General features: G+C 45.5%; 1 protein-coding gene across 2 annotated transcripts in view; it reads right to left on the bottom strand.

Moving 5' to 3' along the window:
* SHANK2 (SH3 and multiple ankyrin repeat domains 2) overlaps positions 1-20636 on the bottom strand; it is a 692308-nt gene that overhangs the window by 589194 nt on the left and 82478 nt on the right. For both annotated transcript variants that reach the window (XM_043971951.1, XM_043971952.1), the window contains exons 3-4: positions 17483-17723; positions 1291-1494 (exon numbers count right to left, since the gene is read on the bottom strand). In XM_043971951.1, coding sequence (XP_043827886.1) covers positions 1291-1494; positions 17483-17686 — 408 coding nt within the window. In that variant the 5' untranslated portion in view covers positions 17687-17723. The remainder of the gene's footprint in view (positions 1-1290; positions 1495-17482; positions 17724-20636) is intronic.

Raw genomic sequence — 20636 nt, 5'->3', positions numbered from 1 at the left:
TAATTACTGATGAAATTTGGAAGTGCGTGTGTTAAGATCATTGCTGCTGGCCCACACCCTCAGACCAGCCTCTCCTCTGCCCAACAGCTAGCTCTGCCACTCTGCCTGGGTCTCTCAAAAGGCTACAACCTGGGATTTGGGGTTTGCCTTTTCTTTTGTTTTTCCCTGGAAATGGAGATGATTCCACACAAAAAAAATCAAGGTTTGCTGTGAGTTTCTTCTCAATTACACATCATTTCTCCTTCCCTCTTCCAACCACTTTCCATGTATCCCAAACACAGAATGAGGAGAACAGAAGGTACATGTCGGCACCTTCAACACTGGAACATAAAAATGGACCAGCAGACAAACCTGCTCTAGAGTATCTGCTGGCAAGGAAGATGATCCAAAACATCCCGATACAAAGAAGAATCCCACTCTCTACCCTACCCCCTTCCCCCTTCTCCCCAACAATGAGTCACTCAGGACAAATCCACATTCCTTTCTCAGCAGGGATCCTGTTGGAGTTAATGCAACCCAGTAAGAGTTCTGCTGCCTTGTTTATTCTGGCAGACCAGGAAGTTTCGAGGCAACTCAGAAAACACTGGAGAGTTTCAGGGCAGAAGGAGCCTGGTTATTAATCTTCTCCCGACTCCCCTGATCCGATTAATATAAGGGGGTGGATACCGCAAGGGCTTATTTTGTGGTTTCCCCCTCTCCTATCACAACAGTCTCAATGAATACACTTCCTCAGCGTTACAACTGTGAATTCTGTTTATTGAAGGGGTCACTTATCAGAACAGGGGATTAGGTTGGATGTAACATGGGGAGAGGTAGTTTTCTAGAAGTGGTAGACACAGCTACCGCATCTGCTACCCCTTGTGTACTGTGTCTGAGGTCAGATTTGAACTCAGGTCCTCCTGAATCCAGGGCCGGTGCTCCATCCACTGCACCACAATATATAGTGCTTTTAAAGTTTGTAAAGCACTTGACATATTTTTCCTCATTTATTCTCACAGTAACCCAGTGAGGCAAATGATTATCATTGTCTCCATATTATAGATAAGGCACAGGGAAGTTAATTCAGGTGACTTGCCCAGAGTCACACAGTTAGCAAGTATCTGTGGAAGGATTCGAACTCAGGTTTTCCTGACTGACAGCCTATCCTATAAAGGTTCTTTTTCTTTCTAGGATAGTATTCCCACCTGCCTGGAATCTGGAATGCACGCCAGGTCCAAAGGACTCAGCTGGGGCTTCCCCATGCTACCACCAGGGGGCTTCATCGGATCTGCTTTTCTACATGCTGCATACCTCCAGAGAAGGAATGCCTTTGGGCACATGCTGTGGGTACTCCCTGAGAAGTCGCTCCTCATCCAAGAATTTCCCATCTCGCCCATTGCTGGCCGGTTGGAACAGCCCGTAGTTCAGGACGTCTTTGAGGCTCTGGTTCAATGTGCAGAGGATCCGCTGCTTGGCTACCCACACCGAGGCATCTGGGTTAAATCTGATGCATTTCTGTTAAGGAGGAAAAAACCAAAACCTACATCTTAGTAACTTCTCAGGGTTAGTGCTGTGAGGGAGGCAAGGGAGGACCCCCAGAATCTCTCACCCTGAAGGGAAACCAGAAGCGTCCAGTCCAACCCACACATGAGAGACTACAGCTTCCCCATCGAGTGTCATCTGCCCTCTTCTTGACACCCTCCAGTGACAGGGAGTTCATCCCCTCCTGAGGTGCCCATGCTGTTTTTGGAGAGGTCTCATTGGTGGAAAGTTCTTAGTGATGTCGAGCCTTCTCCACCTGCCCACTGTTCTTGCTTCTGCCCTCTGGGTCCAACACACGAAGGCTCGTCCCTCTTCCACACAAGAACCCTTTGAATACTTGAAGACAGCAGTCCTGCCCCACTTCCCCAGGAATTCTCTTCTTCAATTCATTCTACCTCCTAATACAAAGGCATAAGTTACCTGGACACCTGAGCAAACTCCAATTTCTTAATGTCCTTCCTGAAACACGACAGCCCAAATATCAGCAAGGCAATATCCTATCCATTAAGAGAATTCCTTGTCCTATGAGGCTACATCCAGCATTCTTTGGGACAGCTAGGTGGCTCAGTGGATGGAGTGCTGAGCCTTGGGTCAGGAAGACTCGAGTTCAAATATGACCTCAGATACTTACCTGCTGTGTGACGCTGGAGATGTCATATAACAAATGTTCACCTCAATTTCCTCAGCTATACAATGGGAATAATCAGAGCCCCTATTTCCCAGGGTTGTGAAAGATCAAAAATGAGACGATGATTGTAAAACGCTTGGCACAGTGCCTGCACACAGTAGGTGCTGTAGAACGGTTGGCCTGCACACAATAGGTGCTATATGACTGTTGGCCTGTACACAGTGGGTGCTATAGAACTGTTGGCCTGCACACAGTAAGTGCTATAGAACTGTTGGCTATTATTATTATTATGATCATAGCTGTGTTCACTGTACCATCACATCCTTCCTAGTATCAGTCCTGTCTTTTCCACTCCCATGTGACCCAGCATCTTTGGGGATCATTCTACATACCCCATATACACAATCAGTAATCAAGCTTGTCAATTCTACCTTCACAATAGATTTTACAGTCAAGCCCCTATTCCTGATCACGTGAGCCCTCTCCAAATTCATGGCAGAAAGAGAATTTGCTGTAGAGTCAGAGGACCTGAGTTCAAATCCTGCCTCTGACATATCAGTGACCTATTCTCCTCATCTGCAAAATGAGAGGGTTGGACTAGTGGTTTTAAAGGTTCCTTCTAGCTCTAGATTTGTCGTTTTATGTACCCAGAGAAATGTTCCAAGGTAAATAAAAGAACAGGTTTGGGGACATTGGGCTCACTGAGCTTTTGGTATTTCTTGTCAATAAACTCAAAGGATCCTCCTTGACCCAGCAGAATACTAACCTTAGTGGTGATGGACACAGGAAAGAACACTGGCCCTGGCAACAGCTGGCCTGAGTTTGAGCCCCACTTCTGTCACCAGGTTGCTGTGTGACCCCCACAGAGCTGACCTAACCTTTCTAAGCATCAGTTTCTTCATTTGGAAAATGAAACCATTGATCTTGTGGGAATACAATGGGAAAGGGTTTTTCAAACTGTAAACCACGAATGAAATGGAAGTTAGGATCATCATCCCCCCTGATCATTAAGGCAGGTATCTCCTGCCTTTATTTGGTCTCAGAGCTGTCATTTTCTTGAACAGTAACACAGATGACAGAGGTTTTGGGTCCTTTGCTAGCTTACTCATTCAAATCCCTGTAACAGCATTAGGTACCTATTTTCTACACTGGCTGAGCCTCAAGAAGCCACCATGAGGAGAATTACATGGAATGGCTGCCTTTAGGAGGAAGCTAGTGGCACCTTACTCCTCTAAAAGTTTCAACTTCTTAGATGTGCAAGATGAAAAGCCAACAGCAGCACTCATCTTAGGGTATCAAAGTCTACACCTTGGCACCGCATGATCTTATGAGTTCCCTGGTATTACATGCTCATCCCAGAGCTCACCACCACCATGATGTGGGAGCTGCTCCCAATGGGTCAGAGACATAGAAGGATAGCTCTGGAGCATATCAGGGAAACTGAAGCCAGTCATCTCAGCACCCCTGCTCCCCATGACAGAAGAACAAAACCTTATGATGGAGCAATGTGACATGTGGATGAATGCACTGAACCTGAAGCACATCCCACATTCAAGTAGCAGCAGCAGCAGCAGCATTGGACTGCAAGTTTGCCAAGTGCTTCTCAAGTGAAAGGTCAACAGATGTGACTGGAGCCCTCCCTTGTCCCTCCTGGTTCCCTCCAAGGGATCTCTCCAGCAGAGCAACTGTCTCACTACCACAAAGCTAGGCAGTTTGCTGATATATGGTCTTCATTCTACGAAAAGCTAGGATACCAAGAACACTGGACAAATGCCCTGGGGCACAACAGACTTGGAATTCCCTTTCCTATTATCTTCTCCAAATCCTCATTCCACACCAGGGCCATTGGTGGGGACTTTCACTCTTGCCACAGACAGACCACTTGGAGACGACTTTGAAGAATACAGCATTTTCATCTGTTTGGACATTTCCTTCATCATACCAGATCTTCAGAGTTAGGTAAACATTAACTCAATGATAAGGACCTCTGTTTTATGAGATCTTCAAGTTTCTTTGCCTTGGATAGATGAGAAAACAGAAGCCAAGAAAGGTCATATAACTTGTCTGAGGTCATTCAGATAGCCCAGCATCTGGCCAAAATATTTACCACTTAATGGATCACGTGCCATCAGTCAGTCAATAAGCACTGGTTACGTGCCTACTGTGTGCCAGGCACACTGGGGATACAAAGAAATACAAAAGACAGTCCCTGCCCTCAAGGAACTTATAATCTAGTGGGAGAAACAACACATGAAAGGAAACTGGAAAATGCAGGGGAGGAGATAACCTGTGGAGAGGGGAGTCCAAGAGGAGCCACCAAATGAGAAAACAAGAAGATAGCCAGTCCCAAATGGAGATTCTCATCTGAGGGACAGAAGAGAGGGGCCCCAGGGTCAGGAGGCATCCATGAGGGGTAAGTTCCAGGGCTGATAGGGTCTTGCAGGATGAAGAGTGCTGCAAGGTAGGAAATGGTCTTCAAGACTCTTCCAGAACTATAAACTTCAGCCTGGTAGAAACCTCAAATTGTTCCCGATTAAACAATCGACCAACAACCATTTATTAGGCACCTACTGGGTGCAGGGTTCTGGGAATACAAAGTCAGAAATGAAACAATGCCGGCCCCTGATGAGTCCACATTGCCTACATGTTAATATGTCCCATGGGAGGACCTGTAATTTCCTACACTAATCCATGACCTCCTTCTAGCTTCTACTCAGCAGAGTTGAGGAAATTCCCCTTCGTGACTCTGTGATTATCAAGGGCTGGAAAGTCAGATCTGCTTGCTTTTATCCACTTCACCAAGACCTCTGAACAGGCTGATGGAAGACTTTTAAAACGAAAAGTTTTGGTTGATCTCTCTCTTTCCAGGAGCGTCATCACTACCCCCAATACCCCCCCTCCCAGAGAGCCAGCCCATATGGCAATTCTATTTTTAGAGAGGAAAAAAACATCAGCACAACCGATGGATAAACGGAAAAGGTCTGAGAACATGTACAAGTTCACCTGTAGCCCTCCCACCTCCACAAGGGGCAAATGGGGAGGTCTTCTCATCCCTCATCATCCAAGTTCTGCTGATCATTAGTATTTTCTTCTAGATTCACTTTACAGGATCACTTAGAGTTGGGAGGGACCAGAGAGATTCATCCACTGTCCACATTTTATACAGGTGGAAACTGAGGCTGGGAAGTAAAGGCTGATCATAAAGCCAGGATTTGTATCCAGATCCTCTGACCAAATGCAAAGCTCTTTCCAAAACCACCTGGGATTTCACAGAGCATCCTTTAGAAACAGTCATTGAGTAACCTATCCCTGGAGTTTAGAAATTCACACAGGACAAACAAAGTGGAGGAAGGATGTTGATTGCCCAGAATATGACCTGCAGGCATCTAAGGAAGGAGAACTTCTAACAGAAAGTATCTAAATGAGGTCTGCTCTTAGCTAAAGAGAAGCATTTTAACAGTCATGTCCCAAGTAACAGTACCAATAACACTGGGCTCCTCTATAGGGGGAGAGGCCAGGAGTCTTTCTTAGGACTTATGGTGTCCAACACCTTTAGACAGCTGGATAGCACAGGGAATAATAGAGCATTGGGTGGGCCTGGAGTCAAGAAGAGCTGAGTTCAAATCTAGTCTCAGATACTTACTAGCTGTGTGATTCTGGTCAAGTCACTTAACCTCTGCCTGCCCAAGTTTCCTCCACTATAAAATGGAGATGATGATAGTACCTACCTCCCAATGTTGTGGTGAGGGTCAAATGAGATGATTGTAAAGCACTTAGCACAGTGCCTAGCACAAAGCTGGTACTTAATAAATCCTTCCTCCCTCCTTCTTTCTTTCCTTCCTCCCTTCCCTCCCTCCTTCTTTCCTTCCCTTTTCCCTTCCTTCCTTCCTCCCTCCCTCCTTCTTTCTTTCCTTCCTCCCTTCCTTCCTTCCTTTTTTTCCTCCCTCCCTCCTTCCTTCTTTCCTTTCTTTATTAATTATTTGCATGAGAGCTTAGCTAGCATACCTTTTAGTCTGCTGGATGACACAAAGCAGGGGGGGGAGGCTTACATGCTAGGGCAGAAGCAGGATTCAAAGGTTTCTTTCCAAGCCAGAACATTGGGCCAATTCTCCAGGAATTCAATTCAGCAAATATGTATCCGCCACCTAATAGGCACAAGTCCCTGAGCTTAAGGCTGCATAAGAAACCAAAAGGGATGCATCTGTCCTCATGGAGCCTCCATTCGAATGGAGGAGCAGAACAATAATATAATAATATACAGCAGGATAAAAAGAATACAAGAGGAGGAGGAGGGTGAAGGCAAGATGCAGACAAGGGGATTTAGACAAAAACCTGAGAAAGGAAAGGACTCTTTCCCCCTGAGGGAAAGGAGCAATCAGAGAAGGCTTCAAGAAAGGGGTGATATCTGACAAGCTGCTGGAAGGAAGGTGCCCGGAGAGGGAGTGAGCTCTCCGTCACTGGGGCTTCCAAGCAGAGGCCAGATGACTACTTGTCGGGATGTTATTGAAGGTGCTCAGTCAAGATGATCTCTGGAGGAAGAAGCAGATGACCTTTGAAGGACAGTGGCCAGAAGACTTGGGTTCAGGTCCTGACTCTGACAGGCCACTTCCCTTGCGGCCTCTCTAGGCCAAAAGAAAGGGGTGGAATCACAGACTCTCCTTGGTCCCTTCTAGCCCAAACCATCTTTACTTGTCCTTGACAGCACGGGGATTTTCTAAATTTGTTTCAAACAATAGCTTCATGCAGAGGCTTTCAGAGGGAAAAAAAGGAATATCTGGGTGACCTTGATATAGAAGATTTATTCAATTTGGGATAATTAATGCAATTATGGAACTCAGATTTATTTTTTTTAATTTAGCGTTTATACTCTGAGATTTCATAGAAATGAGAACGGGCTACTCTTGTCCTTTGTTTTGAGATTTAAAACTTCATTTGAAAAACAAAGGCTCAGACCGAGGGAGCCAAAACTCCGTCCACATCTACTAAGAAAACACCCTTTTTCTGCAAAAACAATTGTTACTGAAAACCAGAGATCTTTTCCGCCTTCTCCTACTCTTTCCCAAAGTCTTCCTAACCTTGACAAATTGGTCCTAAATGATCACGGCATCTCAGATTTAAATCCAGAAGTGGCCTTATCACTTTACAGCTGAGGAAACTGAGGCTCAGGGTAGTCAAGTGACTTGTCCAAAGTCACAAGGGAAGTAAATAGCAGAGCCAGGATTGGAACGCAGATCCTCCGTCTCTAGATCTGGGTCTCTTTCTATCACCTCCTTGTTGTCTCATGATTCTCCTTGAAAAGTTAAATACCCCTTTGGGGGCCCATTATGTCACTGAGAGATGAAAACAAGCTATTTTGGGATGCCTGCATAAGCTGTTTTTGAAATCATTTCTTGGTCGTATTCGACTGTCCTGGATAAAGTGTGTGTGTGCCCCAGAAGGGGCAGAAGGAAGCCTGAGCAGCAGCTGCTGTGTTGACAGTGCTTGATTGAAGGCACACAAAGGGTTTCACCAACATTTCCTCACTGGAGTCTGGCAGCCACACTTGGACCCAGGTGAGTAGCACAAGTTTTCTTACCCCTATTTTACAGATGAAGAAACTGCGCCCAAGACAAGTTCATGGATCCGTCCATGCTCACAAAGCTAGGAAATGCTGTCAGAGGTGAGATTTCCACATGGGTCTCTGCTCTCTATATGGTCACTGATTCTTCTGTCTCCTCTCACCCTCTCACAATAGGCTGACCCCAGGTGTCAACTACGACCTTCTCTTCCCCAGAGGGTGCCAACTAGGTCACTCCCTCACTCATTCACTCCACATGTATTTCTTAGGGATGGGCTTATTACATGAAAAGCCTTATGGGTAATAGGTAGGGTCTTCACCTTACAGATGGGAAGACTGAAGCACTGAGAGACTGGTCAAACTGGCACCAAAGAACCAACAATCAGACCTAGGATTTGGAAACTGGCACACGGGAGATCCCTTGGCAGAACAGAGGTGATGAAGGCACTCAGTCCTGGAGGTTTATTAAAAATAAATAAATATTGATCATGGACGGATCCATGAACTTTTCTTGGGCGCAGTTTCTTCATCTGTAAAATGGGGGTAAGAAAACTTGTGCTACTCACCTGGGTCCAAGTGTGGCTGCCACTTGGGAATAGGATGAGCCACAAACTCCATGACCTTGAGAATACTGACCATCTCCAACCCAGTGTGGGATTCACTAAGGTTTCCTTCTATGGTGGTCCAAGACTCAGTGGTCTAAACCTTGTGATCCCAAACTGGGAGGTCCCAGGCATGGTGACTGCTGTGGTCCCTCAGCCCTCCGAGAAGCTGACTTTCTTCTCTCTGACCCTGTTCCCCCCACAGTGGGGTCTGTCAGAACTCAAAGTGAGGCATGAGCCCAGGAGTACACCAAGTAAAATGTTCTCTCTCAGGTCCACAGAGAGGCTGGAACTGTTGGCCAGACCACCTCTTCTTTATAAAATATTAACCTAATGGGCAATAAAGGGAGGCCATGAATGAATAGCATTCTGACATGATTCACAGAGGGGGGAAAGGGGAGGGAGAGGATGAAGAAGGGGAGGGGGAAATAAAAGAGGGGAAAGGAGGGACAAAAGGAGGGGGAAGAGGGAAGGGAAGAGAAGGGGGCAGGAGAGGGGGATATGAGAGGAGGGTGGAAAAGAATAGAAAGGAAGAAGGGAAGAAGAGGGCTAAATGTGGGGAAGGAAAAGGAGGGATGGAGATAGGAGTGAGAGAGAAGAAAAAAGGGGAAGGCAGAGGAAGAGTGAAAAATGGAAGAAAAGACGCCCCCCCCCCCGGGTCTCAGTTCACATTGTCTCATACCAGCACACCTAAAGGTGAACAGTCCTTACCTAAGGAACAGAAGGACAAAGGGAAGGAAAGGGACGGGAGGGGCAGTGGGGGGAGAAAAGAAAATCCCAGGAGTAAGTAGCATCATTCCCATTCTGAAGATGAGAAAACGAAGTTAGAGGAAATGTTAAGGAATGTTCTCCCAAGAAGAATCTGACATCTACTGGCTGGCCCCGGGAAAGTCACTGAACCTCACAGAAAGCTGCACAGCAGCTGCCATTGGGGATGGGGTCTCCTCCCCAGGGAGTCCCCTACACAATGGAATCCCAGATCAGAGCAAACACCCAAAACGACAAGAACACAATGGTCTCCTGAGACACACAGGAAAAAGGTCCCCTTCCCCAAGGAGAAGCCACAGGATGTTGCAGGGGCCTCCCCACTCCCAGGCATCTGTCTCAATGGTCAGGGGATGCTCGGAGGGCCTAACTGTTGCCCGGATCCCCGAAGAATTCAGAACTTCGACCCAAGCCAACTGAGGCCGGGGACAATTGACAGTGTCAATCTCTCCCCTGCTCCCACTCTAAGGACACTCCCCACGATGACTTCATGTGTGTTGATTGGCACAAACCAAAGGACAGAGCATGGAATTAGTGGAGGTATTTATGACAATCAGAGCTAATCCCAAAGTAATGAGAAATTCCTTTTAAGTGGCTCAGGAGAAAGTAGGGGAGGCAAAAGATGGAGGGCCAAAGGGCTGGAGACGGAAGCAGCGACCTACAAAGACATGATCCTGTCCCTGTCCATGGGAAGGTCACTCACGCTCAACACCAATCCTTTGCCCATGTCAGTCTGGTCCTGCTCTGGAGCGTGAAAGGCTCTGAAGGGAGCAAACACGAGCCATCAGCACAGTGCTCATGCCTCTGCTTAGAACAGGATCTGGCATGTAGTAGGTCTATATTCAGGGAAGAATCCAGTCTCCCAGTCCATGACAGAGGCAGGGCTCCAACAAGATCTCCCTAATACTGCCTCTCATCCACACACTGGGGCCAGAGACAGGGCACAGAGCCTGTGATCTCCTAAAACAGGGCAGGTACCATTTTTAGATATGGAAGGGGCATGGAGCAGTGACAGGTAGAGTGACTTTCCCATGGTCACACAACAAGGATGAGATGGAAGCAGGACATGAGACCAAGTGGTCTTGGGTCCCAGGCTGGCTCTCCACCAAACTGCCACAAAACATTCAAGTCAATGAACACAATTCCATTAAAGGACAGAACAACCTCAGTCAAAAAGATGACTATTGCCCAAAGGCTTTGGTGGTATGTGACTCAAGTTGTAGAACTCTGCCTCAGGTCATAATCATTCAGGCTTACACAGGGTCTTACCTGTCATCTCATCTGAAGCTCACAACAACCCTTCAGAGGAAGGACCTACAATTATACTCACTTTACAGATGAGGAAACAGCCTAGGAGAGGTCAAGTAACCTACCCAGCAACCAAGTGAAGAAGGGAAGATTGGCACCTGGGTCTGCCCAACTCCTAGTCCTCACTCTATATCCTAAACCTCAAATTTCCTCGAAGGTTCCAGGCATCAGAAACCATTAGGCTGAGAACCAAGAAGGTGAGTGATGCCAGCTGGCACCAGGTTGTTTGGCTCCCAAATCTACCCACTGTTTTGTCACCATAGGGAGCTAAGAGAGAGTTAGAGAGAAGGCAGCCAGTTACACCTGACCCAGGGACAAGGGACCAATGACATTTTATCTCCAAAACACCCTCGGTAAAGCAGGAACAGAGCTTTGGAGGCAGCGCTAACACCAGCCCACCCAAAGCATCCGCTGAGCAGTGGAGTGGGGGCAAGGCTTAGTGAGAGAGTGAGTGTGTGAGGAGTTCTCCAGTGAAAAAGATCCCTTGTTCAATTCATTTTGTGAGTCACCTGCACGATTCCATTGTGCTTTGAAAAGGCAGCGACCAGAGGTTGGGCACATGATACACTGTGGGCAGAGCTGTAAATGGGTCCAATCCTTCTGGAAAACCATGTGGAATTATACAAGCTAAGGCATCCAACTGTTCGCTTGCTTTGGCCTGAACACAACCCCAGCCGATCGAAGACAAAGGGAAAGGGCCCTAGGCAGCCAGATATCTCAGCAGCCATTTTTATATTTTTATGGCCGCAAAGCACTGGAAATAAAGAGGCTGCCCATTGATGAGGGAATGGCTGAGCCGACCTCGTCATAACAAATGCATTATTCTGCTCTAATGAATTCTGAGAAATTTGGGAAAATATGTTTGAACGGATAGCCAGCAAAACACCGAGAATGGGGCTAAGAGGACATGCATGGGCAGCTGGGGGTGCCACAGTGCACAGAGTGCTGGGCGGGCAGATTTGAGTTCAAACTAAGCTGCAGGCACCTCTTTCTGCCTCGATTCCCTCATCTGTAAACTAGGGGTAATAATAGCATCTACCTCTCAGGGTTGTGGTGAGGAACAATGAGATAATTGCAAACACACAGTGCCTGGCGCATAGTAGGCTCCATATAAAGGTTAGTTATTGCTGTTATTATTATTGCTACCATTTTTGCTAAGACCTAAGTGGGAAGCCTGTGTGTCTAGGAAGATAGTGGTGCCCTGTACTAGGGGAGTTATTTTATCATCATTGGCCAGAATCTGTGGGCAAGAGCAGGTGTCCTTACATCTAGGGGACCAGGGACACCTCCAAGTGTGACCTATGATCTATCATGTGGCCACACAGCAGTTCTCCACCTACATACAACCTTCTGTCAGTCACTGCAGACCTTGGCACTACTCTCCCCCCTCTGACAGCAATGGGATCTCACCCCTCCTCAGCCTTACGGAATCCCCAGCTTCCTGGAAAGCCCAGCTTAGGGGGCACTGCCCTCCAGGCTGTTCTTGATCCCTGCTCCCTCCCACTTATTAGCTCTTTTTCCCCTGAAAGTACAGTGTGTATGTTTTATCTTTATCTCTCTGGACACACGACAGCTCTGTGCCCACTCCAGGAGAACAGTAAGCCCCTGGAGGGCAGGAAGAGGTTGTTTGGGTTGGGTTGGTTTTGTGTCCCCATTGCCTGGCACATGGGAGGGATTTAATACAGCTTATTGACATCAACTGAATAGAGTCAACCCAATGACCACCATGATGGAAATGAAAACAATACTAATTGACAGCGTAATTTGGATTCTATGAAATAAGCCCTCTCATTCCCAGTGGACACAGGAAAGAACTCTCTCCTCTCATTGCATGGGGCTGGGTCAAAGGGGGCCGGATGTCACAGTTTTTCACAGGGGCAGTTACTATCTTTCTTTATTCCACAGGATGGTGTCAAGGCTGGGGCATGGGGGTGAGCCTGGGAGCAGGGAGTATTGGTAACTCACTGTACTGTACAACACAGAAGACATCAATCACAAAACCAAAAATAAATCAATAAAATGAGGGCAGCCTCAGAGACCTGCACATCACTCTAGAAACAGAGGCTCCAAACCATAAGGGATCTGGCTTGGTTTCATTCCATTAGGGTGGAGAGAAAGATGCACACAGAGGCACGACTGAGAGCTGGGGTCCTCAGTCGTGCTATGTTGGAGCAGCTGGAAGGTGGTGATACCATCTGGGCAAGGGCAGCTAGCAAAGGAAAAACAAAGACCCAGAATCACATGAAAAACATCCAGAATGACGGAGGAACGTATGGGGGACACAGTGGGGATGAAAAGTGCAGGGCTTACAAGGGAAAGCTCCCTTTGTCCTCCCTCCTCTCTGTCTCTCTGACTCTCTCTTCCTCCCTCCTTCACTCTCTGTCTCTCTATCTCTGTCTCTCTGTATGTATTTCTATCTCTGTCTGTCTGTGTCTCTATATGTGTCTCTCTCTGTGTCTCTCTCTTTCTCTCCCTCCCTCCCTTCCTCTTTCTCTCTCCTCTCCCCTAATTGAGTTTACTTTTACCTCTGCAAATCCCAAGGTCATTTTGAAACCAAGCATATCTGACAGGCCGTTTTATATAAGGCAATGTATTAGGAAGGTACTTGCCTCTCTGTCAGTGACAGATGAGGTCCCAGGAATGGAGGGCATGGAGGTGAGGAGAGGCTGCCCTTGGGGCCAGTGGGAATCACTGCACTCACTAACTCTGGTGAGATAATCAGAAAGCAAGAGAGCCCAGCAGCACATGATACTTGGTGCCAAGGATCAGTCAGCATCTTGTTTGAAAATATCTTCTGTTGACAAAACATCCAGCTTGAAGACGCTCTCAATGAAAGCAGACACCTCTCTCTCCCTTCTCTGGCCCAGAAAGGAGGCTTGGAGGGTCTTGAAGGGACTTTGTTTTGTTAAGATTCTCCCTGAGACCATGGGGTTCTCTTCTCCCCTGCAGTTACCCCCAGAGACAACGTCCCTCTGTAAGCTGCACATGGAAGAGCTACGGGCCCAAAAGCCAGTATCGCCTCCCTGGCACAGCCACCATTCCAGAAAACATTAACAGACCTGCAAGATGTGTTGACTTTGGCACAAGGAGGGGCTTTGTAAATGGGTAAGACAGCAGCGGCTTTTCTGAGCCTAGAATCAACACAATGGAGAACATTGTGATCTTGGAACAACTGGCAGCTCCTGAGAACAAAGGGCTCCCACCCACCTTCATTTCAGCCAAACCAAGACCTTCTGTTGTGCCAGGGCCACCAGGACCCTGTGCCACATGCGTGAGGCCTCAGAGCCTCCTTAGGACCTTTTTACTTAAGAGCCTGGAGAATTCAGAGCCTACTTACTGTGAACTGAGTGAAGACATTTGGGTAGGACCTAGGTCCTGCCCTTAGGGAGCTCACAGCAACGTTGCCCTCCCAGCAGCTACAAGGGACCTCAGAGCTCATTTGGACAAGCCCTTCATTGGACAGAAGGGGAAACTGAGGTCTAGGGAGGCAAAGTCCTTGGCCCATGGTAACACTGGTAGCAAGAGGCAGAGCTTCAGGGTTTAGGGGCAAAAACTGCTGATCCTTTCCCATCACGACAATCTTTTACCCTCCTGTTTGGGGACTTCTACCCATGGCAGTCACACTTTTCCCAAGCAGACTGGAGTCTACTCAAAAAGTGACTCCATAAACCCGAAGAAAAGGAACTCCCTTGTTCGTGACTGAGCCTGCTCTTAGTTTGGGTGGGATTTATGAACACAGATTCCAGGTGATGGTCTTTTCTGAACTGAGGGAAGGCCACCAGTCAATGGTGATGCCCACCTGGGCACCAAATGCCCCAAGCACAACCTCATTTCCATGAAGCTCTCCATTCACTGGGGCTGGTCGTTGGGTTTGGCCAGAGCCTCCTCAAGAGTAAACAAAGTGATGTAATATTCGGGGGAATTAATGGGATCTCAGGTGGCCAGGATGAGAGAGGAGAGAGTCCTACTGTGCGCTGATGCGGTTAGACCCCATCTAGAGCTCAGTGTGTAATCCTAGGTGTCACATTTTAGGGTCTTTCATTTCTGTCTTTTATCCTCTGTGCCTGGCCCATATCAGGAACATCATGCATTGTTTTTCATGCATCCATTCCTAGTTGTAGGAATGTATGCAACTCACTTGACTTTCTCACATTGTTTCTTCTTCTGTAAAGTGGTGATGCTGCTTCCTGCAGCCCCCCCCCCTCCACAGCTAAAAGCCTGCTTGAAATGCTTTGGACATTTTAAAGCACCATGGAAACTGTCAGCAAATGCATTGAAGTGCCCCTCATCTCAGAACCAATGGCTTAATATCAATGGCCCACCCAATACAGTGATTTACAGTTTGCAAAGCCCTTCCTTGATGCTGAGAGGTAACTTTGTGGGGTTTGTTTTTACTATTTAGCAAGTGAAGAACTAGGGCCCAGAGAGGTCACAACATTCTGGAGCTTAGAGGACATTTAATCCAAGACTCTCGTTTTACAGAAGAGGAAACAAGTAAAATGACTTGGCCAAAGGAATAAAGGAAGCAAGTGGCAAAGTCAGGATTTGAACTCAGGTCGTCTGATTCCAAATACAAATCTTGAGCTGATTTGCCCTTGGTCAGATAGCCAATCATTCCACCAGCAATCATTTATTAAGCATTTATTTTGCACCAGGCATTTGTGTTAAGCAAAGAAAGACAAAACAACCTCTACCCTCATGAAATCTAATGAAAACAACTATGTATATCGTAGATGTTGACAGGAAAAGTTGGAAATAATCTCATAGGGAAGAAACTATCATTAAGGTTCCTGTAAAGGCTTCCCTTCTTGAGGAAGATGGGATTTGAACGTTGGGGAAAACCAGATGACGGATCAATGTATCTAGTCTCAGAATTCCCCCCTACCACCATGAGGAAGACTGCACTGCCCTTTCCAAGAGAAGTCAAGGCAGTAGGGACAAGATGAAAGGAACGTGCTTGGAGGATAGAGGAAGCCCCTATGCTACAGGCAACTGGAAATCCCAAGAGTTCTTGGCTGGGTTTCTCTTTCCCAAGAGTCCAAAAGGAAAAAAGAATGAAGACTATCTGAGGCAATTTCCTGCTCCTTTGTGTGACTGGATTCAGAAATATCTTTGACCTCAATGTCCTTGTAATTATAAGAGATAATTCAGTGACTTTTCCCAAACTGCTGGCACATCAAGAAATACACACAGGGGTGATTCATCTCATGATAGACGCAGAACTTCAGGAAGCCCAGGGCATCTTCAATCACATTATTCCCCACATCTGAAATCAGGAAAGAGCTTTGCATTCACAGCACCATTTCCTAGAGTTCATATACAGCCCTACTTCGGGAGTTTGTCAAACCCAGGATTTCATTGAATTCATCTTGTAATAGCATACAGTTTATAAATTGGATTTAATGGAAAGAGAATTCTGAATTTAGCATCTGTGGACTTGGGATCAAATTCTGGCTTAGATCTTTACTAACTTCATGATCTTGAATAAGTTGCTTCTTTTATCTCTCTAGGGCTCAATTTCTTCCAAGTATAGAATAAAAGGGTTTGATGGAGGGAGAAGGCTATTTAATTCAATAAGCATTTAATATGTGAGGCTAGGTAGTACAGTGAATAGAGCACTAGGCTTGGAAATTGGAAGACTCATTTTCATGAGTTTTCACTCAGTTACTAGCTGTGTGACCCTAGGCAAGTCACTTAATCCTGTTTCACTCAGTTCTCCATCTGTAAAATGGGCTGGAGAAGGAAATGGAAAGCCTCTCCATTATCTCTGCCAAGAAAACTCCAAATGGGGTCATGAAGAATCAGATACAACTGAAACACCTCCATGACAACAACGCAGAGCAGGAGTACAAGTTCTGCATGGAGTCAGGGACTCTAGATTAAAGTCATAGCTCTGCTACTTACTTAGTTAAGAAAGTTATTTTTCTCTGACCTCAGTGTTCCCGTCTATAAAATGGGGGGGGGGGGTTAGGGGGGAAGAGCATCCTTCCTTCTCTAAAACTATGATCCTATGTGCTCCATGCCTACTATACTCCAGGTGCTGTCCAAGGTTCTGGGAAGAAAAAGATACAAGCAAAGTAGTTTCCACTTACATTCTGCTGAGGGAACAGAACATGCCCATAGCTAAGAAAGTACAAAGTATATACCATACACAGTGATTTCAAGAGGTAAAGAGTGCTAACAACTGAGGGAGGAGACTAGGAAAGTCCTCATTGAAGAGGTAGCCCTAGAACTAAGCTTTGAAGGGATGGGGTCCTCGGCAAGGCACTTTCTCTCAAAGGTTCCTTTCAGTTCTAAATCCTATTGTCTCCAGAAATCTCTTGATTCTGCAAGAGAAGAGTCCCCTTTAGTTCCCTGGGAGAGACACGATAAACCCATCTAGTTCTGACACATGTGAGATGAATGACTATGGCCCAATGACTTCATTTCCAAGGGTCTTAGCTTCCTCATCCATGTAATGAGGGTGTTGAAGTTGCTGGTTTCCAAGGTCCCTGGTTTTAATCTATGTATGATCCAGTAAGTTTATTATGGTCTTCTCCCTATTCATCTCTAGTATAAATTTAATCAAATATTTGAGAATAAAAATAAAAATTTTATTTGCTGCTGCTGCTCTTGCTATTGCTGTTGAAGTTGGGTCTTTCAGAGTCCAGGTCCAATGCTCTGTGCTATCAAAGGTGTCAGTGACCTCAGAGGCATGTAATTCAGCTTGTACCTCAGTAAAAATGTCTTCTGTGCCATCACCTCAAGTGGTTCCTTCTGGAACCTTGAGCCATCCACCCAACATTTGTCTCCTCTCTAACGTCTAGAGATGACCTCCCAGCTGTAAGTCTATGCTCTTATGATTCTCTAAGACATAGTCCTTAGACCTAATGGGATCTGCTGGAGTTAAGAGAAGGAAAAGCACTTCTAGAGACAGATGAAAGAGGAATGGACAGACATTCCTAGACACTGTATCCAAGAGAACAGTAAAGTCACACAGACACTTTTTCTTTGTTGAGACTAGCTCAACCAACCTAGATAAGAGATCCTTCCAAAGCCAAGTCTTTAAGACCACAAACCCCATGCCTGGAGCCTGCTGATTCCCTCCAACATCAGTCTTACCGTCTGCTGTAGGTCCTGAATGATGATGCGAATGACTAGTGTATTGCCCTGACTCTCTTCCATCTTGACAGTTGGTTTCTCAGAGGTTGCCCGGATTGTGTCATAGATGGTCTCTTCTTTGGAGCTATCTGACTCAGATTCCATTGAGTAATCTGAAAAGCTCTGAGCCATCTCATCTTCGCTGGATGTGGGACTTCGAGGCATGGCTCCAAGGCTGGCTTTGTCTACAACACTGCTGTGTCTTAGAAAGAAAAAAGAAGAAAATGGAAGCAAAATTTAAAAACCTTGAGAAAGCAGTAAAGGACATTTTTAAAAACAATTCAGAGTTCTCTTTTCACTTCTTATTTACCTTTTTAAAACTTGTTTTTGCCTTTCCTTCCCTTCCTTCCCCTTCCACCATTCCCTCATCTCAAGTATTGGATGGCCATAGAGAAGATGATGAAAGTAGTTTGAACATCTCTATCAAAGTCAAAACTTGGTCCGGCCCAACAGGAAAGTCTCCAACAATAAAGAAAATATAGTCCTGGGCCAGATGGTAGGAGGCATGGGCATGTAGTGCTCTCAATCCAGGTCTGCCTCCAGTAAGCATTTTAACATCAATTTAATTAAATATAATTCAAAAAACATTGAGGGTATCCTATGTGCAAGATGCCATGGATAGGAAGAAATAAAGGAAACAGACCCTACCCTCAAGAAACTCACAGTATAAGGCGTGCAGTGGGGAACATCTAAAATAGTGAGTAAATACAATATATATACAAGTAGGAAAAAGCAATTTCAATAATAAGAGGTACTATCTAGATAGCACTTTAAGGTTTGAAAAATGCTTTCCATATGTTATCTCATTTGATCCTGACAACTCTGTGAATTAGGTTCTATTATTATCCCCGTTTTCCAGTTGTGAAAACTGAGGCAGAGTTGCCTAGAGTCACATAGTAAGTGTCTGAGGCAAGAACTAAACTTAGGTCTTTCCTGATTATACATCCCATACTCTATCCACTGTGCCACCTGGTTTGCACATGAGAGAGAAAGGAAGGGAGGGAGAGAAGGGGAAAAGGAAGGGAGGGAGAGAGGGAGGAGAGTGATAATATAACACTTATGACTAAGCTGCTTCAATAATGGAAATGAGAATTGTCTCTAAATTAATGTATAGATTTGGTGCTCTAACAACCAAACTACCAAGGGAATATTTGCCTACCAAGAGCTATGCAAAATAACAGTAAAATTCATTTAGAGGAATAAAAGATCTAGAATCTAACAAAATTATCATGAAAAAAATTAGAAATTACATGGAAACAGCTCTTCAAAACTTAAATTATACTCTAAAGAAGTAAACACCAAAAGTATTTGAAAAGTAAATCAATGGAACAGACTAGACTAGAAAGAATTTTTTTTAAATTGACTCAACACTCCAATGGTTGATAAACCCAAGAACATCATTGACTTGGGGGGAACTCCCTATTGACAAGATATGCTAAGGAAACAGGAAAGTAGTTTGGCAGTAATTAGGTTTAGAGCAACAGATTACACCATATACCACAGTACACTCAAAATGGATATGGACTTACTATTAAAGTCCATCGCACTAAAAATATCAAGAAGAGAAGCAGATGCCACAGCTTTGATAGCAATGGCTGAGGAGAATTCTTTGTAATCAGACAAGGAATAAATGCAATTAATCAAGGAAGATAAAAACAGCTCATTTTGATTAGGTAAGATTGCAAAGCCATGGGGATGAGGGCTATGGAAAGGATGAATGCAGCCTTATATATTATAAGTTTAAGAGGACTATGGAACACCCAGCTAGAAATGCCAAGAGGCAGTCGGTGATAGAGACTAGGGCTGTATGTATTGATCTGGGAGCATCAGCAGAGAGATAATTAAACCTATAGGGGTAATAAGTGACCTAAGTGAAAGACAATAGAGACAAAGAGAAGAAGGCCCAGCCTGTACCCACACTGACAGGACATGCTACAGATGTGCACTCTCAAAGGATACTGAGAGGAAATGCTTTGATGGGTAGGAGGAGAAGCCAGAGAGGACAGTGTCATAAAAATAGAGAGGATTTTGGAGGAGCACCAAGCAGAAGGTCACCACAGTACTCCAGGCTAGAGGTACAAGGACCTAATTTTGACCATTTGTACTCTGGGAAGTGAGAAGGGACAGATGCAGGAGTTGAAAAGAAGAGAACAAGACATTGTGACTACTTGAATTTAAGAGGTATGGGAGAGTGAGCAGCTGAGAATGACTGAAGAATGACTCTGCAAACCTGGGTGAAAAAGTGGTAGTGCCCTCCCAATGAATAGGGAAGTTAGAAGGAACGTCGGGTTTATGGGAAAAGAGAATAAATTTGGTTTGGTTAGCCCAGAGGCTACTCTCCTGGACTTCATCATCTCAAAAAACTCAAGATAAAATCTCTGCAGAAACCCCGACTTTCTCAGAGCATTTCCCACCTCAGATGTAGGATTTCACCACTTCCCATGTGCTGGGTAACCTTACCCAATTATAATTTAAGTGTCTTCTTAGCCATTTCTCCCCCACTAGATTATGAGCTTCTTATGCCTTTCTTTGAATCATGGTAGGCAATTAACAAATGCTTATTGATTGATTAATTATTAAGTTTGAGATGCCTATGGGACAGATAGGTGAAGATTTCAAGCAAGCAATTGGAGATATGGGACTGTATGTTTCATTTTACCCCCAGCAGATCTGTCTTCTGATTTCTGTTTAATACCAAATCATATTGCCGCCAATTTCCCCTCCTTGGAGCATATATTGAGTTAAGGTAGGGGCATCGGGCAACAGTCATCATGTGCTTTTGCAAAAAGAGAATTGTTCTTGCAGAGACAAGAACCAAGCTCTTTTCCCCAACTCCCATCCCTGCTTCCTGCAGGAGCCACTGCAGACAAATGCTGCACCTCCATTGACCTCTGCAGCAAATGAAGAGGCTGGACTAGGTAAACTCTAAGTCATGTAATCTTGGAAAGAGAAAAGCCAATGCAAAGATGTCTACCCCCACTAATGTGTAGAGTCATCTGCACACAGATGATTAGGAGCTGACGGGCTGCTTTTTATCCACTAGTTATGCAGAAGACCAGGAAAAGACAACAATCCAAGGTATCTCCTTCACTTGATGGAATAGGCCACTGAGGGC

Source organism: Dromiciops gliroides, chromosome 6 (assembly GCF_019393635.1).
Source record: "Dromiciops gliroides isolate mDroGli1 chromosome 6, mDroGli1.pri, whole genome shotgun sequence".
In the NCBI taxonomy this organism is placed as follows: Eukaryota; Metazoa; Chordata; class Mammalia; order Microbiotheria; family Microbiotheriidae; genus Dromiciops; species Dromiciops gliroides.
This window is presented reverse-complemented; position numbering and strand designations above follow the sequence as displayed.